This window comes from Molothrus ater, chromosome 8, assembly GCF_012460135.2.
Source record: "Molothrus ater isolate BHLD 08-10-18 breed brown headed cowbird chromosome 8, BPBGC_Mater_1.1, whole genome shotgun sequence".
NCBI classification, from domain to species: domain Eukaryota; kingdom Metazoa; phylum Chordata; class Aves; order Passeriformes; family Icteridae; genus Molothrus; species Molothrus ater.
This window is the reverse complement of record NC_050485.2, coordinates 20,675,812-20,702,318: the sequence shown is the minus strand read 5'-3', so window position 1 is coordinate 20,702,318 and position 26,507 is coordinate 20,675,812. Positions and strand designations below refer to the sequence as shown.

The 26,507-nt window shown below is 39.5% G+C and overlaps 1 protein-coding gene across 4 annotated transcripts in view; it reads left to right on the top strand.

Moving 5' to 3' along the window:
- BLNK (B cell linker) overlaps positions 1-26,507 on the top strand; it is an 88,354-nt gene that overhangs the window by 17,933 nt on the left and 43,914 nt on the right. For all 4 annotated transcript variants that reach the window (XM_054515588.1, XM_036385765.1, XM_036385763.2 and 1 more), the window contains exon 3: positions 11,213-11,259. In XM_054515588.1, the coding sequence (XP_054371563.1) occupies positions 11,213-11,259 (47 nt within the window). The remainder of the gene's footprint in view (positions 1-11,212; positions 11,260-26,507) is intronic.

The window sequence follows — 26,507 nt, the reverse complement described above, 5'->3', positions numbered from 1 at the left end:
ATCTGGAGCTGTCCTGGCCATAAACCACTAAACAGCAACCTGGTCTCTATCACAGACCAGGAGAGAGGTGACTACTCTGTGCTATAGCTGTCCTCCTCCCCACCTTACAAGCCTTCATCCAGACTCACTTCTGTGATCCAACACAGATTTTGTTCATACTTTGAATGAAGATATTTACAGACACAAGCATGTGTAGTTGTTTTTTTCCAGGGGCAGAAAGTTTCTCCTGTTTGAGCCAGGGCCACATATTGCATTCACTGTTGGCAGACAGTCTTTTCCACACATAAGAGTTGTGAAGACTGAGTTTGTGCAGCAGCTTAGACCTGGCATGTTTGCTTCACAGTAACAGGTCTTAATTGTGCTCAATCTTGATACCTCTGCTGCTTACCTAAATTATCACTATTTGTGGTGTTTTGTCCTACTTGCAATGACTGCCAGCCAGCACCTTAAGGTCTAACTTTTCACTAAGTTATTTCAGCCATTGAAATGCAGCAGTTGTGATCTTGCTGTTGGAGTCAGTGATTACTCACTATTAATGATGTTGCTTGCTGTGGCTGAGGTAATATGAATCAAGCAAATCAGGTTCTCATTTTCAAGATGCCTACAGATATAAATACATGACATACTCATGACTGTGTGAATTAAAGAGTATTGATACAGGCCAGCTTTAACCATTGTGATTATATATACATATACAGCTTTAACCATTTACAGCTATAACCGTTGTAATTACTAAAATCTAAACAGTGGAACTCAAGCACTACTTCAAAAACCAGTATCAAAGGAGGAACAGCAAATCTATTCCACCATCCAGGGAATACTTTCCAAGTCAAACAGCCTAGCACATTTCTGTGTGGGCATTTGGAATTGTTTCTTCAATGTAGATGCTCAAGGAGCTTATGAGGTGGTTTATTTCCAAAGAGAAGCCATCAAAGTGTTCAGGGTAGACAAGCATGTACTAAGCCACATTTGATTTCCTGATTCTGTAAGAGTATTTATTCTTATAATTAAGATTTGCTATTCCTAGTCCCCTTGATGAAATGTAATGTGCTTATAATTATGCAGATGTTATTTCCTAATCTTTCAAGAATATATAGGTTTTGCCTTTAAGACTGCTGTTACAGCTTAACTGTTGCTGACAGCTTCTGCCATAGTATTTGCTCTGAGAGGTAAGATGATTCTCACACTCCTTCTCTACAGCTTTTTTGGTCTCAGCTGTTTCCCAGCAGTTCTTGTTGTAATTGTCTTTGTCTAGATGCAGGAAAGCAGAAGGCAGCAGATTCTGCAGGCAGTGTCAGCAGGGAGCACAGTTCCCAGGCCCCTGGCCAGCAGGGGGGATCTGAAGGTCCAATGTCACCCATTTCCTGGGATTCTCCAAGATGGATCCCACTGCTCCCACAGCCTGACACACCTGGGGAGCACCATATTTAGTTACTTGACTTGTACAGCAGCAGTTAACTAAGATTATGATTTAACTTTCCCTAAGAAAGTAGAGTCCTTGCCAATGTCAGCTACCAGTGACCTGAGAATTGATTCCTGATAGGCAATTTCCTGGTCATTTTCAGTGTCCCTCATGAGAGCAGGATGGAAACAGCACCCAGAAAACTGAGTTTTGTATTTCAGTGCAATGCACAGAGCATCTTGCACTGACTCAGCCTCAGCCTTTGTTTACTGACATTACTCTTCCTACTAATTCAATACTCAAATACTGAAAATACCACCACTACAGCAATTTTAGCTCTTGCCTCCTTCCATTCCCTTAGTAAGCAAATTAGATGAACTGAAGGGACTTTTTCATACCTGCAGAGATGTCTGCTCACTTAAGGGAATAACAAATAGCAAAACCAGATTGTTTAATAGGAAAGATGAACTAGAAAGAAACTCTGCATAATCACCCAGCCAAGGGACAGTCTTTGTTTTCACAGTACAAGCCAGACACAGAAGGGCACCACTTGACTGAAACCACCTGCATGCAGTTACTGGAACAGCTCTCAGGTAACTGCTGGAAGCAGCAGCTGGCATCAGACCTGCTTCAGCCCTGACAAAGGCAAGGTTATTAACAGAAGCTGACAGTGTCAATTCTGCTGTATGTCACCATTAAACTGGGTCAACAGCTTACTGCACTCACCTTGGGCTGAGTCCTGAGGAAAAGTCAGTTCTTAAAGCACCAAGTCTGCTTCCAGCAGGACTCCCCTGCAGCATGTCCTGTTCTCAGGTGACTGGCATTTCAACTACAGACTAGAAATATTTTCCAGGCCTCAATGCTTAGATGTGAACAAAAATGGAGCTTTTGACACTTCAGTATTTCCCTTTGCTCTGATTCAGAAGGAATCGTTGCAAACATCCCATAAAAGTAAAAATAAAGTGCTTTGGAACCACTAAGGCAGTAATGCTTACATGTCTCATTTGGGTCCTTTATCTTATATTAAAAAAAACATGAAAATTAATTGATTCAACTTCACAAATTTTTAATAGTCTTAGCCATCAATAAAGTAAAAGAAACCCTGAAAAACAACTTGTTTTAACTGATGAAGCATTTTTAGAGATAAATGGTTCTACCAGAAGAACTTCAGCTGACCCTTTAGAATTATCTTTTTCTCATAAAAAGAAATCAGACTTCCTAATTTTGCAGCCTACATCAGCAGAGGCTCTGCTGCTTTTTTGCTGAGGCTAACTTTCTGGTGGACCCAGTTGTTTCTATACGTGGTAACTTCCTTCCTCTTTCAAACACTAAAACTCAATTTGCTTAAGCATATATTGGTGCATTACTGCAAAGATTTGGGAAGTGGCTTTATTTTCTGTGTTCCAGTAAATTTCCTTTCAATAAGGACATGCAAATACAGACAGAGCTCAGCCCACAGAATATTACACTGTCAGTGAGGAAGATAGCACAATTTTTGAAAGAACCTTGGAAACCTCTCATCTCTCCATCAGGTCAGCCTAAGACTAATGGGGACATCATGTTCTAGGAAAGATAACATGACCTTTCCCATTGTATGCACTATATAAATAGATTTATATTGCAAATCAAACCTTACTGTCTGTCTTAGAACAAGGCTGTTTCTGCAGCCAGCTTTCAAGGAGAAGACCATTCATTCCACACATGAGATTGAGTAAAACAGGTTCAAAAAGTCTTGGACAGTCAAGCCTGAGCAAACAGCTCCTGGGGTATACAATAGGTTAGAAACACTAGGTCATAAACAAATAAATCATAGGTGAACCCACTCATAGCACATATAGGAATAAAGGGTCAACTAGTTTAAGGTTTCACTGAGCTCTTAATGTGAGATGGTACTACTGCAATAGTACCAAAACAATAGCATCAGAACAATGCAAACCTCAGGGGTTCACTGAGCTACTATTGAAAGAAAACATCTTTCAGTCAAGCAAAAAACAGGTTTCTACCATCTCAACAGCTAAAAAATGTGGTAGATGAGGCAGTACAGAATCCTCAGAGCCATACAGCTCAATGCATATTACACTTCAGAAAATAATTCCAAAAACCCCTTGGTTTTAATTTGAAGTGTTAGAGCAGCAATACTACAGACAGTTCTCCATCAATGTAATAAATTCCAGCTGCCCTAAAGGATGTAGAGTACTCTACTGTTCCTTCCAGTAAGGGAAACATCTAGATCTCAAATTCCCATTACATGTTGAACACAGCTCTTAGTAACACAGTATTGGATTGGCAGGTTTTTAACTAAAAGCATGCCTCAAGACAAAATAACAGCAGCATTCCATGAGGGATGACAAATCCACAGCAGCCCAAGAAACCCAATCTCAGCAGTCCTATTTACAACAAGCACATCCTGAATATATTCCCTTGCTACCACCACTGCCAGCAACACAACTCCATTTGTACTATGAAAGGTTTTATATAAACCAGAGGCAGCTGCTCTGAAATCTTAGAGATCTCATATATATTAACCATTCTGGTGCTACTAGCATGCTTCCACAACTTTGGAAAGGCACCAGTGTCCCAGAGGTAAGAAGTAGCCCCAGGGAGTGCAGACAAAGTCAGAGTGACTTTGCACACAGCAATTGGCCTCATGTCATTGCAACAGCTCCCACTCAGACCCAAAAGGTCAGAAGCTTATTAGAGCTCTTAAGCACCTGCAGTGGATTACCAGGCTCAGGACAGACAAGATTGCATCTCCCAGCTCTGGCTGGCACAAGTGTTAACAACCAATCTCATCCTTAGAGAGGAGCTCTGCAGCAAACAGGATTGCTGCTCAGCTCTGCTTTCCCACTAAAGCAGCAGGCTCGCCTATCTGAAATGACAGCTGCTGTTTCTTATACCACTCCTATAACTGTGACTCAAGTCTCACTGCAGAATGTCAACATTTGTGTTCAACAAATATGATTCACCATGTTTTGAAAGTAACAGAAATGGAATGTAGAGGCAGCATATGATTCACTCCAGCCTTGAAACTGCACAACTGCACAAACACACATTGAATTAGAATTATGCTACCAACATCTTTTATCTCTGAAATATTTGCAACACTTATTGTGAAATGAGAAAACTGTAAAATAAACACTTACAACCAGAAATAAATCAATATAGTTTGACAATTCTTGCCACAAACTGCTAACCCAGAAAAAATAATCTATTATTTTTTTCCTCCCACTCCTAATCACACTTTCACTGAAGCACACTTCCTTTCCTTCTTCCTTCAGATTTGTCTTTGTCTTCACCCAGTCTTCTAATGCTGATCTCTTTCATTTTATAATCTCGGAGATAGCTTTGAATTAAGCTTTTATATTTTTCCATGTTCATTTTAAATTGCACCATTTGACTGTAGGTATGGTGCCCCTAAGCCATGTTTTAAAAAATAATTTCTAAAATAATTGATATTTCATTTTTGCATAACTTTGCTTGTTATTAGTAATTTATACATTATGTATATAACGGCACTGGAGGCAAAGATAAATTAAAGTCTCAGTGGGGCAGGCATGCAGAGTTTTAGCAAGGGATTTTTTTCTTCAAAGACACAAGCTAGACAAAAGAGAAAAGCAAAATATTTTCAATGCCCCTTGAACAAAAATGTGAATTAGAAATTAATATATTAACCATGATTTAGCAAATGAAGATGACAATTATTTAGGCACATGCCTATGTGCTTTCTTGATTCAGAGCCCACATGCCTCGCCTGAATTCAGGTGAGATCTCAGTTTTAGCCATAAAGTACTGCTTCCTCTCCCAGAGGAGCTTACACTCACGAGTAATGCCACACCTGAGAAGCACACCACAGCTCTGAGGCCAGACTTCTGTTCATTCATTGGAGGTCTAAGAATGGTATCTCCAAACAGCTTCCCAATTGACGCTGAAGTTCTGTAACCCTTACTGTCACCTTCTTTTTTTTAACCCTCACGCCGCTTTCAAACTTTTCTCCTCTAATGAAACTGTTCATCAGTTCTCCAGCATGAGGCCATGCATACACAAAGATGACCCACAACCTGGGTCATCAGTGAGATACAAGTGAGATATTACTAAAAGAAGCAAGATTTAGTTTGAATGCTCTGTAAAACCCAGCTAAAGTACAGAGAACTTCAATTTTAGTATGCAATTTGAAATACAAAGCTGTGTTTCGTGTCAGGTACAAACAGGCGATGTGTGTATTTGTGAGTGCGAAATGCGCAGACACCGACAATGGGAGAGCTGTGAATTCTAATAATAACTGAGGAAAATAAAGCATGGAAAAAGGCCTTTGAACCTATCCTTTATTTGCAATTAACCCTGGTTGATTTAGGAGCATTGGAATTAAAGCATTAAGGATGTTGCTTTTTGCTTGCAGTTAATCCATAAAGAGCTCTGCAATAATAACCTTTTGAAGAATAATTTTAGAATATTACTTATATCCTTGAAACTATAGCTTTGGAATGTATATAAAGGAAATATGCTTATCTCACGCCTTATTGAAGCAGAGAAAAACAGCTTGAGAAAGGAAGATGAACATCACCTCAAGGATTTATGGTTTCAACCAAAGGGAAGCTGGACATCACTGTTATTAGATTTATATAGATTTATAGTCTCTGCAATTAAAAGGTGGACCCACATCTGGGGAGCTGGACTCCACCAGATGGGATTTGTCTTTCTTCTTTTGGAAACTGGACTGCCACCATCTGGGATACTCCTTTTGAGATACATCCTGAGAGAAACTAAAATCACAATACTGTATAGAATTGTGATGTAATAATTTGGAATAGAAATTGCTGATGAGTAAAAATTGGAAATAGAAACTGCTGAAAAAGCTGATGAGTACCCCTATAAATACCTGTAACCCTCAACTATCAGTGTGCAGTTGGAGGGAAAACTTCCCCCACTGTACCCAGCACTGTATTGCTCATACTTTACCATATTAATTAAAAAATTGATTGCTGCTTGAATATTGGCCTAGTCAAGCTTCTTATTCATAACAGTAATATAGTTACAATCTGTTAATCTGCTCTGCAAACTGGTCTCACTGTAAAGCCACTTTGCACAAAGTGCTATTGCTACCACTAGATGTCAGTTTTACACACTTAAAAATGGTCAATTCTCTTAAAAATAGTAATTCTCCATTCACAATAGAAACAGCTCTCTATTATGCAATTCTTTCTGAACTGACCTTTAATTTGAAGTGCCTCACATTTTATTTACCTTCTCTCCACTTCTTCCCCAGCCCCTCAGGGCATAGCTCTCCTTTATTAAAGAAAAAAAAAACTCTGCTATGCATTTATTCCATGATTTGCTCAGTCTGAGACACTGGCCATTTTTGCCAGATGTCACTGACAAACGTCTATACCTCAGATTGTGTCTCTAGAGGCCAGCACTGAAATCTTACTTTTATTCCCCAGAGATATTTTTATATTCCATAAGGACACTTCTACTAAGAAATGCCATTACATTTTTTTTACTAAGAAATGCCAAAGTAATTACAGATAGGCTGCCATGCCAGTTAATAAGGAATATCATTGATATGGCTTATTAAAATTTTACAATTTTTCAGATTTTTAGTTATATTGACTGCCTAAATGCAGATAGATTTTATTTATACTTCAAATTTCTGTCTCTCAAGAGTCAAAAACATAGCTGTACATTCCTCCAATCTCCTACAAGGGCTCTTTACAGGCGTTTTTCTTAAGAAGAGTTTTCATTAGCTAGCTTTAACATAAACTTGGTCATACTGAATACAGAACTTCTATATTATGCATTTACTTTATCGCAAAATGGAATTGCTATATGTCAAGTAGATCTGTCTTTACTTCCTTCCCCAAAAAAAAAATCATTGAACAAAATTGGGATGAAGTCAAATTCATTATACATTATTACAGTCAAATATATGTATACTCCACAAAAAGCAACAAAGTTCTCCAAAGCTCAGAACTGGCAAAGTTACAGAATATAGCTCTGAATTTTTACAAAGTAATGACAAGACTGTCACCTTTCATGAAGCTGTACTGTCCAGATATTGACAGTTTAGCTAGCAACACACTATGGTTGTTTATCATAATGTCAAAGGAATCCCCTAACCCTCATTCACATCAAATGCATTTGATGTGAATGCATTTTCAAGCTCCTACTGATGCTTCACAGCTCTCCTGGACTCCTCAAGGTATTCTTTGCACCTGCAGCCATAACCGTCTCATACAAGTGCTTGCCTACCAGCAAGGGATGGAAAGCAAGGAAGGGGAAAGATGTACCTCAATGAACTTCAAAACAGAGTTGAAAACACTGTATCATGCAATCAACTCTATCAACAATCTTCTCCAAAGACATCCACAAACTTTTTTAGACAGCAACTCCATTGAAACTGTCTCTTTGCACAGTCTCAGCAATGTAAAAGCATGGCAAAAAACCTCCAAGGCAAACACGGAATCCAAAACACATCCAGTCCCATGGCTGCTGACAGCAATGTTCATGACTTCCTTAGAGAAGTGCCACGGCTGGGGCAGATGAGGGTGTCATATATGCTACATTTTGTGTGGCAACGTTCTGCCCCATTCCCTCTGCCTTCCTACCACACTCACCATCCCTTATCCACCTACCAGGCATCCTCAGGACTGCAAAACATCCTTAAATCCCACCCAGCCACAGCATGTGAGCCACCTGCACCCACACTGCTCCCTCCACAGAAGCAGAGCACCTCAGAGATGCCAAACTGCTCTGCATGCACTGCGCAGTCCACGGGCACGAGCCAGTCCAAAGCTCTCCAGATGAAAATCCACAAAACCCCCTGTGCACCCACAGCTCCAGACTGTACAGATCATACCTGCTCTCTGCTTTTGATGCAAGGCAGCTCCTCTGTCAGCACCCATGGTGGCAGGCAGCTACAGCAGGATGGGCTCAGGGCCAAGACATGCTTCTGCAAGGAAAGGGGCAAAGACACACCTCAGACACTGGCACTACTACAGCATTTCTCTGGCTCCAGGATGCTATCTGCAGAACAAAGCTGGTTGGCTTGATCTGCAAGATAGGAATTTTGGTTACTCTGAGCTACTGAACTGAGTGAGTGAGAAAGTTGATGTTGGGTGAATGAAGCAGCCAGTAGAAATGAGGAAATCAACATCAGGCTAGAAGAGCATAGATTTTTTTATATACTTTCTAAATTATAAATTGTATATTATATATTTTAATATTATCTATTTCTAATATTATATATTTTAAATATTATATATTAATACTATACCTATTTATATGCTTTCTAAATTATAATTATGCTTTAATATAAAATTGTAAATATAAAACCCAAACAACAAGCCAAACACACAAAAAACCAACCAAACAAAAAAAGAAAACAAAAAAAAAAACCTTAAGAACAATCTGTCCCTTTATTTCCTCATTGTATATTTGACAACACAAATCCCTCCAGGAAAGAAACTACTTTAACTTCTTCTTTATCACACGAACTCATTTGCAACTTATTCCATTCATGCCAATATGAATCACTAACAATGTATATCATGAGCAACAACAGAAGCAATTGTTAATTAAAACCTGGAAGCATTAGTCATCTTCCTACAGAAGTTACCATGTAATTTCAAAAGTGTTGAGGTTCACAAGATATTTTTGTACTCTTTCCTAGGACCAGAATTCTGCTGCTGAAGAGCAGCAGCAGCTCTTAGTTGCAATCAATCATGCATTTTACTGAAGAAGGAAAAAAAAAAAAAGCTCTCAGCTGGACCCATAGCTATCAATCATCTCAAACCTCAGTGAGACACATAGCTTGATCCCTTCATTGAAGATTGTCCCGGGGAGGAAAAATAGGTTAAAACTCTCTCAATGGAACATTCCTCAATAAGGGAATGGCTTAGTTCCATAGCTTCCTTCTCTACCAAGCTCCACTGCAAGTTTTAAAAGTGCCTGATCTAACCATACACACAGCACTTGCCTGTGTGGAAAGGCAGCTGTGCTTAGGCAGCACATTCCAAAAAACAGCATCTTGGAAGGACTGAAAGTTACACAAGATATTAAGCTATTTCTCTGAAAACAAGCCATTATACCCCAGCAATTTTTATACGAACAAGTAAAGGTTTAAGTACTCTATTTTGCAAAGAAAAGGGAGCGAACAAGAATCAAACCTTTGCAACAAAAAGCATAGCTGCCTCCTCTTCTTACTTACAAAGTGCAAGAGGAGGTGAGGAAATAGCCCTGGTCCTGCTGTTCATTGATATGCAGAGGCAATTGGGTGAGTCACCGCTACAGCTGATGAAGCCAAAGGAGCCCAGATGGGCCTGAATGGCAATCACACAGTTCAATGCAGCTTTAAATTTCCTCAGGAATTTGGTGATTTCTAGATCTGCTGGATCATCTGCTAATTACCATACCCACTACATGTAGATATGCAGCTGCTTTTTGTTACAGTATAATTACAGGCTAAGTATTAAATGTAGGGGCTTCTCTACTGTCTGAAATGGCGTATTTTCCCAACAAGTATGTCAAAGAAATGCAGAGATTCACTGGGATTGAAATATAGACTGAGGAAATATGTTTTCTCTGAGAATGTGTATGTCCTCCACTTGATCTTCTCTCATACACTTATTAGTGTCTCCACTTGTATGCCTGATAAAAACCCATCTATCATGCTGATGAGATGGTGAGTGAAAAGGCAAAACAGTTTGGTTTGGGACTGATGGCTGGGACATCATTCAGAACAGATCTGAGCAAGCATCAGTCATACCACACTGAACTCACTATCACTGAGTTCACTGGAAAGTATCTATTTCAGAGATTTCACATCCACTATAGGTACACCTAGAAAGTGTCAGGAAATACACAAATTAATTTGCTTTTCCCAAGACAAAAATAGATGGAGGGTTAGAACTGCATCTATTAAATGGACACATTTTCAGCCTGACCTATCTTCTGCTGAAATCAATGCTGAAAAAGAGGGCATTTTAGCATTAGGTTTCTGGACTGAAAGCGTGCAATCCCACCCCTGGTCTTAGTACAATCCAGAGACTGCACTGGAAATTTTGCACTAAAGAAAAACCCATAGATGAAAAAAGGTTTTATTTAGACTAACCTAAAACTCTGATTTAAGAAGTTTGCCTGCAAGTTGTGCACTAGCTTGAACATCAAAAGTACTGCACAAACTCTTTGTTTACATTGAGCTGAGAGGTATATAGAGCTACACAAACTATAGAAATCATTTGGGGAAACTCTTTCCAGTACCTGCATTAGCTAGTTCAGCATTAGAATGGGCACTTTATAGTACTCTACAAATTCTATTTCTTTGTCATCACCAGCTCTTCATAGGTTGAGAAGTCATGCAGAACTTTAGAACAAGAACAGAGGAAACATGAGGTTAATAATATCCCAGCCATTGTTAAAGTATCTTCCACTCAGCCATTGTTATACTAATCTGCTGATTTGAGTGAAAAAAATACAAAGAAATTCTGTGATGAAGTGACCTTATTAAATGGCTTGCTTATCACTTCTTGGATGATTCATTAACCAGCCTAACTTAATCTGCCACATGCCTGGTAAAATTCCAGTTTAGCAATGTAGTCTGTACTACCAGCTTTCTAGAAATGTTACAACAGGCTAATAACAAAAAGTTAAGCATTAACCAAGATGAGACAAGCATGTAGTTACAGAACTAAAAACTGTTTTTTCAGGTCTTTCCTTCGCTCACTTTTTAAAATATCATGTATTTCACTTCTTGAATTGCTCTTGATTAAAATGATCTTCATTTAATTTAAAAAAACCTGTTTTCTCTCTTTTCAGAATGCATCCGCACATGAGCTGAGCAGATTCAAAACAATGCACCAGCCGTAAGTTTCTCATTATTTTCCACTTCCCCATTGAATGACTAATACACTTCTACTCTGATAGTTGCTCTGTTAATAAATCAGGAAAAATGAGAATTGAAGCCTCCTGATCACGTGAACTTTAACATTAATTCATGGGGTGGGACTTCCTCAGGATTAGGATCCTGGAATATTTACAAGAGCTGTGGTTCAGATCAGCTGATGGGAAAGTCTCTTCTGCATCTCTCTGCAGATGCTGGATGTTATTCTTCCTCAGAGCAGAAAGGATGTTATTCCAGAACATAAAGGCTCTTTGCTTGTATTGTATTTGAGGTCAAATTTTCATCTGCTACTTAGGGATTAATTTAACCAATCAGTTCAACAAAGTGCTATGTTGAAAGTAATTTAACCAGAATTTAAATATAGTACTGAATAAGCAAATATAGATATAACACATGAGAAATGCCTTCATATAACTTGTGACAAATCAAGTCCATTTCAAAGGATATCTTAACGTTCAAACATATTATTTCTCTTGTAGTACTACACAGAAATAATATTAGGGAATTTTCTCTATGAGCCAGTGAAACCAAGAAGACATCAGTTTAATATAATGTGTTGCTGTTCTTCACCTAATGGTTGCTACTATTCCATGTAGCTTTCCCCTCCATCACTAGCTGGGAAAACATTGATCAATTTGCAAATTGATTTCTGAATTCCACTCTATTGGTAAGAAACTGGATAAGCTTGAAGGCATTTTTACCCAATAAATTCCTATTCCTATTGACAGGAATTCATTGAGAGCATAGGTAAATATTCTTCTGGGTCTAATTAATTTACTAGGTAAGTAAAAAAATGAATGGACTTTCTTGCAAAGCACTTTAGTCTAACGGGACGTCATTTTGAGAGAAAATGTAGAGAGAAAGTCAACCAAGAATACATTTTCTGTTTCTGACATACATGAATCTGATCTGCTAAAATATTGGGGCAAACAAACGTTGAACTTAGGCCAAGAGTTGCACTTCTACTGATGTGAGCATTCAAGCTTCGAATCCTCAAATTGTATATTGGAATAACAAAAGTGTTTTGCCATTTGAATTCCGTTGTCCAAAGCATTAAAATTCCTTAAATGCACAGTGTGGATGTCATATCCTTAGTACCAACTCCAATCTAAAATGTGTTACTCTTACATCGTACTACATGCTATTGCAAAAACTGCCTGAGTTTCCAGCACTCCCAGTTTAACTGGAGACATTGAGTCTACATTGATCCACCTAAGACAGATCAGCTGACCTGTTCCAGCATGTTCACACAGCAGGTAATTCCCAATGGACCAAGACACTGAGGACAGATAAACAGAAAATTAATAATTGCCAGACATGGTGAGACTGAGATCCTGTGTTTCTCCTGGCAGTGGCCAGAGCTTCAGGTCTCTGCCTTGATTAAAGTTTCTTCATGGGGCTTCATCAGGCAGGAGATAAGCTCTCTAATCACCAGCAAAAGCCCTTTGCCTTTCCTATTCCAGTTCAGTACTTGATATTCTTGTTTTCCACGAGATTTTGAGTCCACAAGGCTGTGAGTGCTCTTTGAGCTAAAACACACAGTTATTCCCCATTCTGCTGGGACATCTCACGACAGAGGTACCACGAGCAATCTGCAGTCAGGCTTGGTTGTGCTTCCCTGCCCTCTGCACCAAACACCTCCACCAACTTAATGCAAGGCTCTTTTCCCTCCAGCCAGTACCGCGCTTGTTCTCTAAGGGGAAAAAATTGTTTAGGCAAAAAAGACAAAATGGTTTATCTGGAAAGAGTTTATCATAGTAATTCTGTTTTGATACCTGTAAGTAAACTTTTTTTGCACTACACTTCTCATGAAGTTTCTTACTATATTCTTTTGAGTTTACTGTGTCAATGTTGGCTTTGACAGCCTAATGACAGCCCCATATAAACTAGTTCCCACCTACACTTAAAGCCACAGGTCTACCTAGATTGTTTCTGAGCAACTACTGGATGTTAAGGTGAAATTACCAAGGTGCAGTCTCTACTAGTGTCGTGCCCTACCTCTGAAACTCAATAATGAAAGATTTTCCTCCCCACTTGCTAAACCGTATCAGAAGAGAGGTGCTGCTTTAAAACACAGGACAGCAGAGCACTGACTCACTAGTCCAAACCCTCTCTGGAGCTGCCAGGGTTGTGCAACAAACTGCTCTCACAGGTTTACATGTTTGCAGCAATCCCAACAGCATGTTGAAATCTCGATCTTTGCTTAAAGCCTTTCCTCCTGCACAAGCACCATTGTATTTTTCACTCCACACAGCAGACTCAGTTGATAAACTCTCACCCTGAAAGCCTGAGATCACCCAAAACACTGAACCAGTTCACTCTCAAGAATGCCAGTACAACTGCACTTTCCAGACACTTCCCCTGAGAGCAGTTTCAAACATCCCACTGATTCCAGTCCTGGGCTCCTTTAGTCAGTGCTAATATTTATGCCAGGGAGAACACTCTATAGAAAAACATCAAGCTACATTCAGGAGCACTTTTTAAGACAGTGCAGATACCATAATCAACCTCTTACCACAGATACACAAGAATCCTGGAACTTAAGTCTCTTCCAAACATGCTGTCTTGCTGTGCAAATAAGATTGGTATTTATCACTGTATCCAGCAAAACCCAGCATATAGGCTATAACTCAATTACAAACACCCAAAATTTGGAACCATATCTCAGAAAGAAATGTAATTACAGCTTCATCACCTCAGCATAGATATTCCAAGACTTACAGTATCAGATGTTTATGCAGAAGTTTTTTCATAATGCTTTCAGCCTACCCAAGTTTCATTTTCCCAGGGACCGTGAAATTAAAAGGCTGCCTTTATAGCTAATGTGATTAGAAATTCATCCCAGATCAAACTCAGAATAAATTTTGCTCTCAGCTCTCGGGAGCTCTGGGGGCTACTTTACAAAATCAGGATTGAAATCTTTCATCACAAAATCAGTACTTTCTATCACATGCTAATTCAGAAGCCTGTTGTGGCTGTGACAGATTGCCAGGTAAATGAGAAATCCTCACCTGCAAATCAGGTCTGAGGTGTCAAGTCTTGAGTTTACCATTTGTATATAGCAACATGCAGTTATGGAAGATCCTGGGTAATAAGTGTGCTGAGTTGCAGAACACATAATTACAAGTTCTGTGTAATTATGGTTTGGGCAGCATTTGATCGTCTTTGCTTGAAATAAACATCTATCAATTTTCACTTCTGTGAAAAATGTTAATACTTTATTCCACCAGGAATTTATAGCATATGCAGAGAAAAATTAGCTGTTTTTAAATCATGTAAGTATTCTATAATTGATTTCTAGATTAGTTTCTAACATCTTTTTTATTTGATTCGTTCATAATTTTTAAGAACTCCAAACTGAAATTTTCCATCCTTGCCTTCCAAGAATAGGCAATGTCTTTTCCTGAATCATATGAATAAATTCTCAACTGTAAGAGCTGTTACATACCAGGAAAGTACCTTTCCAGTAATGCTGAGGTGTTCCACTTGAGATGTCTGAACTTGCATAGTTCAAACTACAAGAACTAGAAATGTTACACATTAACATCTTTTTCTGTTCTCCCCTCTCCACTCACATTTTTTATTTCTTTATTATGAAGGCAAACAACTTAATGCAGAAAATTAACTTTTCAGCTTTGACACAGACATCAACACTTACATACACTTACCCAAAGACAATTCCTAACAAAAATATGAATAAAACTAATGAGATTTCTATGACAACTAGGGTGTTTCCTTAAAAAAATAAGGAATAAATAAAAAAGAGCTTTTGCTGTCTCTTTAAGTAAGATCCAGCAGTACAGACATCTTGTCTTGTTCAGACAATCTGCATTTGGACTTTCCCCAGTCCATAGAAAGCTTTCAACTGAAAAACAAAGGAAGTAGATGACTTCTATTCCAATATTTAGTAAGCAGGAAAGATTTTCCCCTATCCTTGGGATATATCATAATGTTTTCTTATTATGATATATCCTTCAAATAACATTACACATTAAAATTAATGTTCAGGACAATTTATAAATTAGAAAATTATAGAATTAGTGAACCTTGCCCAATCACGTTTCATGCTACCCTACCATGCTCAGCCATCTATGGAATGTCATTAGAGGGGATGAGGGTAAAATTTTTAAGTGTTTCTTTAATATTGAAACTATGCTGATTTTTAGGGACCTTCAGCAAGATAGATGAGAGGTACACTTCAATGACAGTGAGAGACTAGAGATCTGTCAGCCCTCTTTGAAGAGCAAGAGTGGATCAGCCTCTGAGAACAAAGCCTGTGCTGGTCCAGGCAGAGGGACTGTAACACCCAGCTTCATCTCACTAAGTTTTTGTGAAAGTAGATATCTTTCCCTTTGTTAATACTCTAGACCAGCCTAAATAGCAATGCAATATCAGTCACACAGCAACTCAATTTGGGTACCAAAATTCAAATAAATGGGTCATCTGTTTGGGGCATGTATGCAAATGACCTGCTTAGGCTCCCACATGAAGCCAGAAGCAAAGACCAGAAATGGAAGCTGTTGCCCAAATCACAAACCACTTCTTCACCAACATCATATTTCTGGACAGGATCCCTTTCCTCCACCCTGTCAGTTGATGTGTGTTCCTTTTCTCTATTACATGTCTGTACTCAGACCACAGAGAAGAGGCTGTTGTAGTTTCAAATCATTGGTCTTTCTTCCCTTTTAGAGAATCATATTTGTTAGTCAGAAAGTGCTGCACCTGGGACTCAAAACCAGAAGAAAATAACTTCTGGCTCATTCAAGCAATGAAGTGTGAAGGGCCATTAATTTATAATCTCATTTTAGCAGGATTTCACATGTGCCCCAGCTCAAGTACACACTGGGCAGAAAACAGAACAGATGTCTGGGCTCATTTTGCTCCATGTGTCCAAACTGGAGTCCTCTCAGTTTTTGGAAGAAATAAAATATTTAATTTACAGCATGTTATCAACATATATTTATGCACTCTGCAGGAGGGACATGTCATTCTTCTTGCTTTAGACTAGCCTCTGTGAAAATAAGTGAAAACACAACCTCTTTTTGCTTTTGTATAAGCAAGGGGAGAGCTTCATTCATTAGTTCATAAGTTTATGCTGTGATGTCAGGGAGTCTACACACTATTGCTAAGATAGTGGAGGAAAGTATTAAACCAAATAATGTAAACTTTTTTCAGTTCAGAAATGAGAAAATAACAGGTTGAGATAATACTAAGCAATGAAAACAGCAGTACTTAAAAATGGGTCATCAAGACAAGCAAAGTAGAGAAGTTACAAGATAAGCTGCAAGGAGAAGTTAAGGGACCATAGCAGGAGGGTCAGATGCAGCTGCAAGCCAGACAGTTGGGGCTGCAGCAACCAGACACTTGAAACAGCTTCAGAGGAGGCTGCTCAGTGCAGCTGGGCTGGAAAAGATGAAGTGCACTTGGTAGGAATGCCACAGCAGCCCCTTGTGCGACAGAATTCAAGACCTGAAACCCAACTGTCTGAAACCCATAGAATTAACATGTTTGCCAAAAATACATATTTCAAAGATTTCCCCCAAAAAAATGCAGAAATTGTGTTCAGCATACAAATAAATACCTTTTTACTAGCACCTTCCTTATAAAGTCCCTTTCCAAGAGCAAACAGTAGGAGGAATGTAGGATTACCTTAGTAACACCACAGACAGTGACATGGCAGCACTTGTGCATAACTGCATGCAGATGCATTGACCCTCATCCACACATGACTCAGGGCATCAGAGAGCCTCTCTGGATGGATCACCTGCAACCACCTAAATACAGACAGTATCATAATGTACATATTCACTAAATTATGAGTCATGAGCACCTTCATGCTGGCCTTCTCATTGTCAGTGCTTCAGAGCACCTGTGTGCTTGCAGTGGGTGCAGGAGGGACTGAGGAGTTGCCATCCAGCACAGGAGCTGCTCAGCTGCCAGAAGCAGGGACACTGCTCCAATGGATGCTGCACATGACCAGAACAGCAGCTTTCCTGCAGGATGCTACAGTTCAGGACTACTCAGGCCATGTCTTGCAGGTCATTTTGTCAAGCTCCTGGAGGGCAGAGGGATTAAAGAACATTCTCCATAGTAGGGAAGCAGGTCAGTCTCCCTACCCAAATCTGTTTTGGTCTGGACTGAGACTGCTGCTAAAAATGATAATGGAACAGTGTTACCTAATCTGTCCTTAAAAATATTTTATTTTATTTTATTCTTCCGCAAGCCATGCCTAATTTTTCAAACCCTGACAATCTCCTTCTGTTTCTAATAGCCAGGAATTCTGGGAAGAAAAACAAAAGGAGATTTCATGTATTTTACAGTTCTTATACTAGCTTTTCTGTTTTCCATTCTCCTCTACCTACTGCCATTGCACATTTTAGGTACTCTCCAATGATATCCTTGACAGAGCATTGGGTCTCAGTTTCTTCTTCACAATTCTGGCACTGAGCTTGACAGACACCTGCTACCACAGCTCTGTCATTTCTCCTATTTAGTTCCTCACTGCACAGTTTCATGGCTTTTTATTTTACCAAGCTCTCAGAATACAGACTAAAGCTCAAAATATGTTACCATTTCAATTAACATACCTTACCATGCATTTCACGAGTGGAATCAATCCTTTCCTAAATCACTGATCTGGCTGATATCATTAATTACCTTTATCAGTATATTAGTTCCTCATTTCATTCCTCTGGCTCAGGGAATAATCTGAAGAAATACACAAGAATATTAGACATTTCCATACTGTTGCTTTCATTAACAGATACTACAGCTCAAGAACACAAAAGTAAAAGAATTATTTGTATTGCTTGGAATGTCAACATGAATTACCAGCTATATTCCTTTATATTACTGGTATAAATATTGTTCACATATAGCCCACAAATAGATTTAAATACTCTCTGAAAAGGCATTCCAAAGTCAATTATTTCTTAGTATTAATTTTTATTTTGAATGAAATAGAAGTATGATTCACATGTATAGTCTTAGAGGTAATCTCTGCTAGATTGTCCCTTTCTAGGGATTAATTCCAAATTACAGATAAACCAACAAATTTCAACAATTCAGCTTTTAACCAAAAGCAGTACCATTTATGTATCATATACCTCCATGCATTGGTATTTTATTGGGTTTTCTCTTAAAAACAAAAAAAGGCAGCTAAGTAAATACTGCAAAATAACAACTGTAGCTAATTTCTGATCACAGACCTTACAGATAATGTCTTTCCAGCAACACTTTTCTATCATCACCAAGATGACTATAGCTTCAGATCCTCTGTTAATCACAGTGAATAATGGGAATAAATTCATCAGGATTAAAGAATTAAATGCTCCTGAACCAGCCTAAGACGAAACCAACACATCTGTATACATCTATACCTGTCATGTACCTTGTAGAGTCCACAGGATGGAGCACCACTTTCTGGACAGATTTGAAGTGCTGTTCAGTCACAACCAATGCCCCAAGAACATTTTGAAGCACAGCCCCAGGGCATAGCTCCAGCAGACACCCAGGCTTAGGCTTAGAACTCATTCTACACCAAGCTCAAAATGTCCCTCCTTTATCAGCATTTCTTTCTACTCTGACATCCTTGTGCATCAGCTTCCTTAAAGCAAAGCAGTTCTGGGCCAGGTCAAAGGCGGGTGTCAGGTGACATTTGTGACACCCGATGCTCGAGGAAGCAAAGAAGGAGTGGATGGGTTCGGGTGGGCACCTCCACACCCGTGTGTGAACTGTCACTGCTGGGCTGCAGTGACACCCCACACACCACCCGAAACAAACAAAATTGCACTGTGCACTTCGACTCAGGTAGAGTATCAGTTCCACCAGGAATGAGCACAATAATAGAAATCTGTAATTTCTTTAGAAGCCTCATGATACTCTGAGTAGTTTTTTTCATACAAGGAGCAATTCTCCTGTGAACAGAACGATGAAAGTTAACCTGACCTCAAGGAAAGGTTAAGCTTGAAAGAAATCACAATGCCTAAGGAAAAGATACCTTAAAAACCAGTAACTTCTCCTTGGAAGACTCTACTGTATCAGTATTGTCTTCCTATTTGCTAATACAAACATTTTCTATCAAAAGCTATACAAATACCATACACCTTGTGAGTAGTTTCAAATGACAAACAGTGCAATCTAGTCTGCACTCATCAGTCTGCTTATAAACACAATCCTGACTCAACATCATTACGACAAAATGAACAGGACTGTTTCAAATGTATGACATAACCCTAGATAGCTACAATACAAGAAAGGTGTTAAATATCTAAATCCATGCTGCAGATGTTGATAAAATTCGCTAACAACCAGAAATTAAAAATCTTGTAGAGCTATCACCAATGCATATCATTCCTAAACTAACAGTCAGAAACTTTCTTCCATCACAAAATACTTTAGTTGGTAATTTCCTCAACGCAGAGACCTTCTTGTTCTCTATTATAACACTATATAAAAAAGGGAAGATTGTTTATAAATAATACAATGAAGTAGAATGGACATTCAAATTTACATATATATGTTTCTTTACATGTAGACTTCTGTCATATTTTCTTTCTTCTTTCCTTTCTGAATATTGTATTTTACCTTTGTATTTTAAAACTGAAGGGAAGTTATTCTGAAATCCAGTGTTTGATAGTAAACATAGACTTTTTGTCCCAATATCCTCTGGGAGGGGAAAGATGCAGAATCATATGACCACAAACTTATAAAGTAACTCTTTCAAATTATGTACTACAGCAATAAATGCTTCACATTAGGATCTATAAAAATAATAACCCTCTCTGATATAGTGTTGGACTCCAATTCATCTGCTACATTTTTGTGGTCTTAATGCAATTAAAGTTACCAACGATGTAAACATATCCTTAGCAACAATCCACAAAATTTGCAGCTGTAGACAACAGAAAAATTTCATGGCTGTAGTTACAAGTCTAAACAATTTTTCTCCACAGAAGAGAGTATTCCATTTAAGTGTTTATCTTTGGTCATAAGATGTTCTCTTGCTATTATTTCAAATAGTAGTTTGATACTTATTAAGACAATAATTTCTTTCTTTAGAAAGTCTCCCATCTCCCTGATCATTTTACTGGGGTTTATTTAGGGTGGCGAAAAAACTTTTGAAACTCTTTCTGTTCAGTGATATCTCTGCTTCCAGAACACAGTGGCAGGCAATTTCAATTATCCAGGAAACAGGAGAGAGCAGTCTTAAGCAGATGGAAACACATGAGAATAGAAAAGACTACAGATAAAATAATCGTTCCTGTTCTTAAGCAGGAATAGGAAAACGCTCAGACAGCATAATTATGGTCAGTGAAGTGCAGATTACCAAACTGTGCCAGAGAATACACCCACCAACCCTTTCCCTTTGCTTGTATGTATTACAGGCCAGTGCAGGAAAGAAGTGGTTTAGAAATTGTTAGTTTTTAAGCATTTTTCAGATACTGAAGGCATCATGGTATGTGTAACAGCCCTATACAAAAATGACCTTATTTCAATACATTCCTTTCACTTTGAAATTTTAAACATTTGTGCAGCCTTTTGTCCATGTGAGCAATTTCATCAGCAGGGACACAAACATACTTAGAGCATTCACCATCCATGCCTGAATGCTGACTGATGCTCGTGGCTGGCCAGGCTGCAAAGAGCCCTGTGTCCCTACACCCTCCCTCCCGTGGTTAGGCTCACAGTGGGACAAGCTGGCCACTTAGGGGCATCTCCATGGCAGTCACTCGGGACTGCTGGAAGGGGATCAGGTTTGCAGAGCAGTTCCCAAGAGTCACTGTGGGTGTCAGCTGGCTCCAAGACAGGTCACTGCCTCTGAGGCAATCTGATCTCAAATGCTTTGAGTTTGACATTAAATAATTAGTGTGTCTGTAGGAGCAATTCTTGTGTTTCTGTATGCACATGAAACAGATGACAGTAAAACTGAAAAGCAGAAGTGCAGCTTTTGCACAGTCCCCAGAGAAAGATAACATATATTCTCAGCAGGTGCTAAAATGTGTTTGCTCAGAAGACTCTTCATGGGAAAATCCTACTAAATTTACTGTTTTCACATCTTTGCCTGCAGTACATGCCTACATGTATGACCTGTTTCCTCCAGTGAGCCTAATGACAAACCCAAATCCCATTCAATAAAATTTAGAGTTGCATTTTCAACTGCATCTTCTATTACTAGTACTGTAAGACCAGCTTTGAGTATGCCATTGGTATCCAAAATGATAGAGGATTAAAGTTTTAAGATTTCTAGGGCAGCTGATAGGAATCGTCCAAAATCGACACTGTGACATTGAGCTATTTGACCCACAGTGAGAAGACCAAAACTCCTGAAAATCAGTATTATGTGAAAACACGTGGGACAGAAATGTACTCTCTTCTCATCACATGTAATTTTACCTGTACAAGAAGTGTTTCCTAGTTTAAAATGGCATATAAGCATCCTGGGAAGGGAGAATATTCCATTGAACGAGATACTAGATTGGAAAAAAATAGAGATGTATTATTTTAAATAAAAAGCAGAACTATTTCACCTGTTTGTAGCAATCAGTAAGTAGCAAATATAGAGAATATTATGAGAAATCATGTTCCATAAACTCATGCTTTCCAAATACCAGCTATGGGACACTGAATAGTAAGTTACGTAGGCAGCGTGTTGACCAAAATAGAAATTGAGGGGGCAAAAACTACGTCTAAATTGACATAGTTTTAAACAATAGAGTTTGAGTGCATTTCTGGCCTGGTATGAAGTACCACTAATTTGCATTCAGATCCATATGATCAAGCATAAAACCCTCACAGGCAGCATGTGACCATCTACTGCTAATTTTCTGTTTCCCCTGCACTCTTCACTGCCACAGCCCATTGCTGGCACATCTTCCTACAGATATTCTGAAAGTAGAAGAAATCAAATACATACAAAATATTATCAAACAGCACATTTTGTTAGGGAAAAAAAATGAGCTTGCAGCACGACTGCAGATTCCAGTTCAGATTCACGTGGTTTGTACTTGGGCTGTCTTCCGATGCAGATGGCACCAGTTTGGGCTATTTTCACTCTACAGCCATGAAAAAGAGAACTGCAGCAATCATTTCTTAACTTTCATGTGAACACAGACTGATCAAGCCAAATTCCTGTTACTGACCAGTTATATTTACATTTACATTACAGTGCTTCTATGGCTGGAGCTCTCTCTTTAGTGCTAATCTAGTAGCTCAGAGCTCAAGCAGTAGATGCCTCTTTTAAATAGAGTCCTTCATGTTTGAATACATACTGTCTTTGAAGCAATTATCAATCTAAGATCAAAGACAGCCTGTAGATATGGGCAGGGAGAAGTACCTCTGAGCTAGGTGAAACACTATGACCTCAAGAGAGTAAAATCAGACAGATATTTTGAAGTGAATTATCAATCATTTTACATACTGCTCAGGAGAGCTTATAGTGGAGCTCTATTGCTGGGATTTCCTAAAGGAAAAGTCAAGCAAAAGCTCACAAAGCTGTCTTTTAAAGAGCAAATTGTGCAATATCCTGTGATTCTCCACACTCCCCAAAAGTAGGGAAGTCAAAATCAAAGAACACACTCGGCAAGAGACGGTTGTACATTAAATACTCTCCATTAATTCTTTCCTATAAAGAACAGTTGGATCCTTCACTCCTGAGTATTTCTAAGAAAAAAAATTGGCCCAATCACCTCTAATAATGTTGGAGAGAAAGCTTTGTTAATAGAGAAGGAGTTAAGAAATGGGTTTCCTAACATGACTGAGAGAAAAAGTCATATATGGTCATGTTATGAATAAAAATGAAACCTGGTAATCCAACTGATTACTTACTTCAAATCAGGTTTCTTGGCAGTTTCATAGACATTGAAGGCACTAGACTGTATCGATGAGCATTAATGTAATCTGTAAAAAGTAGCTTCCTCTTGAATAGTCATGCATAGATTGAGATCCTTTGATGCAGCACTGTCTCCTCAAAGCATCAAAAATAAGCATTAAAGAGATTCACTGTAAATCACTTTAATCTACTTGAAGTTCTTTTTATTCAGCTTCTCATTGCTAAATGTGAGTTTACAATTAAAGCTTTTATCTCAACTGTGTGAAACCCTAGAGGTTCAGAAATGGCAACTGAGAGCCAAGGCTGCACCTGTACCCTGGCTTGGACTTTTCACCCTTTCCTGCAGCTTGATTGTCCATCTCTCCTGTGTGCCAGAGCTCCTGCCTGGGACACATTCCTAGGGTTTCTTGCTGGGCAGAAGTTGCTAAGGGTAGATGCTGCTGCACCACTGAGCCTCACCCCAGCAGCAGGCAGGATGTGGCTTCAGGCATCAACCCAGAGCAAGAGCTCAAACAGGCCCCCAGGTTCCCTAGAATAATTAGTTCCCTAGACTAATATGTCACAAAATCATACTCTGTAACTTGCATTAAGACAATGGCAAAAATAGTCTCTTTAAAAAGCTGTTAGCATCAAAACTTAAGAATCTTAAAGGAAGATATGCATAGCTGTTATATTTAAATTTAATAGCTTCAGCAGGAACCCCCGACAAACCCAAAATCAGCATACAAACCATGTATTAAACCAGGGAGTGTTAATTTCAGTGGAAATAAGAAAAGGCAGTCATCAAAGGAGTCAGAGAAAAACCTTCAGGCAAGAAAATACACCCATCTTGTCAGTGATAGCTGCCAAACCCTGGACTTTGTTTATTTCTCTACAATTGACTCTGTGAAGATGCTTTTTCTGATCTAGGGACATCACGTAACAAGAACTAAAATGCTTTAGACAAGTCATCTGATCCTTTGTTTCTATGCTACAGGAGTCTTTTATCTACTCAGAAATCCAAAGTAAAACCAAAAATCATTCTAACAATAGGATATAGAAAACTGGAGCCCTGAAACAGGACATACCTGGCAATTCACAGTTTTGACCAAATGAAGGTAGGATGCTCACAGTCTTTGTCACAGAGTTTGTTTCAGCAAGTCTAGTTTTGACCATGCCTCAATGGCCTCACAGCTCTGAAACAGAAACCAGAACATGCCACCAGAATGAGGCAGCATGTGGAAGGAAAGAGCTGGTTGGAAATTAACAGCAGAAAACAGCAGAGGGGATAAAAAACACATTCTGTTTCTGAACATGTTTATCAACATGCTTTATCAAATGCTAAAGAAGTTGCTTTTAAAAATCCATCTATTTATGAGCATAAATGGGGAATTACGCAGTCATACTGGGAGAGGATGAGAGAGACCAACCCAGACTGAGCCACAGCACTTGCAAAGAAGACAAAATTATGTTACAACAGTGGCATTTATAAAATCTATTCAAGCATATAGAAGGCCTTTTTCAAAATTACAATGGCATTTTGAGCATCAAAAATTTAAAATAGAAATGCATGTATATTCTGTAAGCCATCCTGCCAAGGGACTTAACTGGCAAATCCTGCATACCTGCATTAGGTAATAGTGCCAGGAATTCATCCCCTATCCTTTGCAGCCATATAAAGGAAAATAAAGTTAGTGCCTATCTACATAATCACAAAAGTTACAGTCTGTGTGGATGCAGGTTCTTAAAACATTAGATAAGAAAATACAATTTAGGCAAAAGGCTTCAGTGATGTTGCTCCAGAGAAGCAGTACTGTGGGAACACCTCTGCAAAACACCTCATCCAAGATTTCAAGATACATTCTTCTGGAACACCATTATGCCCCACAGCCCTGTCCCTCAGCTGGGCAGGCTGGCCCAGGCTTCCAGGCCATGTCTCAGCAGACAGCAGCACAATCCCCACTGGCCCCAGATGTGCCAGGGAGCAGGAGGTGACACAGCCATCCCTCAAAACAAATCCCCATCGACCCAAAACAGTCCCTGTGGCTGGGGAGGAGAGTTTCTTGTTAACCATCACTATGGTCAAGATGCCACCCACGTGGTAAAAAAAAATCCCAGTTCCTCTTTGGCCTTGTCCAAACGAGCATATTATGTCAAAGAGGGAGAGTTGCTGGGGTTACAACTACAGAAATAGCATGACATTATGTGTGCTGTGTGGCTCAACCCTACCACCGCCTGCATCTCTCCCAGGGCTCCAGAAGAGAAAGGCAGGGTGTTGTTTCCTGCACTGGGGGTCAGTCAGGCCCTGCCCCCACCTCAGCCTGAGCCCCAGAGACTCCATTTTGGGGTGATAAGTAAGGCTGTAGTGATGGAGAAACTCTTGTTCCTTGCCCTGTCCCTCGTGCAGGGCTGCAGGTCCCTGGTGCTGTCCCTGCCAGCTGGACACTGCAGCGTGTCCCTGTCCATATGGGCTGTACAAATCCACCTGACCACAGACAGGATCAGTCTCAACATGGGCCAGGAGTTCAGACTCTGCAAACACCTGCTGAGCAAAAAGGAGAGGCCTGGGGCTGTTTGGAGGGACTTGGCCATGCCCTTCTTTATTTAAGGTTTTTCTCTAGTGGATTTTCTATATCGTTGTACCCAAACTGGCCTTTTCAGCACTGGGGCAGATAGCCCCAGGCTGACTTGGAGGCAGACCAGAGAGAGCTAAGCAGGTGCCACAGAATCTCATGAACAAGTCTTATGTAATGAAGACTTTTTTAGGAGTAACTTCTTGGCAGCAGTACCAGTCTAAGAAGTCACATGCGCTATTCTGCTCACCCTGCACTGCACACTCACAAACATCTGTGCACCAAATCAAACCAAAGAACTGATGCAGCTAAAAACCCCGATTTTTGTGACTTTTTGCTCATCTGTTTGTAGTGGACTCCTTCCCCAGTCCATGTAGCATAGCTACACAAACACAGGGGCCAGCAGATGACCAGGATGAGAAATCCTGTGTGAGTCAAAGTGTCACTGAGCCCTGCGTGCACAGGACTGGGGGACTGCCCTGAGCATGACACATCAGCAGCCACCCCTTCCTGGGAGCAGGGAGGTGACAGCACCGCAAGGACAGGCGAGAAAACCTCGGCACTGGCACTGCAGAGTTTTAAAGCTGTAGCTTTGGTTGAGTCAGGAAGAAACAAGGTTAAACCAGCACAGTATTGCAGATGACAGACCCCAGAGATCCCAAAGGAAAACAGCCCAGGATTTCTGCGACAGTCTGGCAAGAGGAGTTGTTGTGTAAGGGAAACCACTGCAGGAGCCTACTGAGCAAATCTCTTATTCTGATATGTGTTCAGATAAGTGGGAAGATTATATAAGCGAAAGGGAAAGTGACACAGCAATATATTCCCATC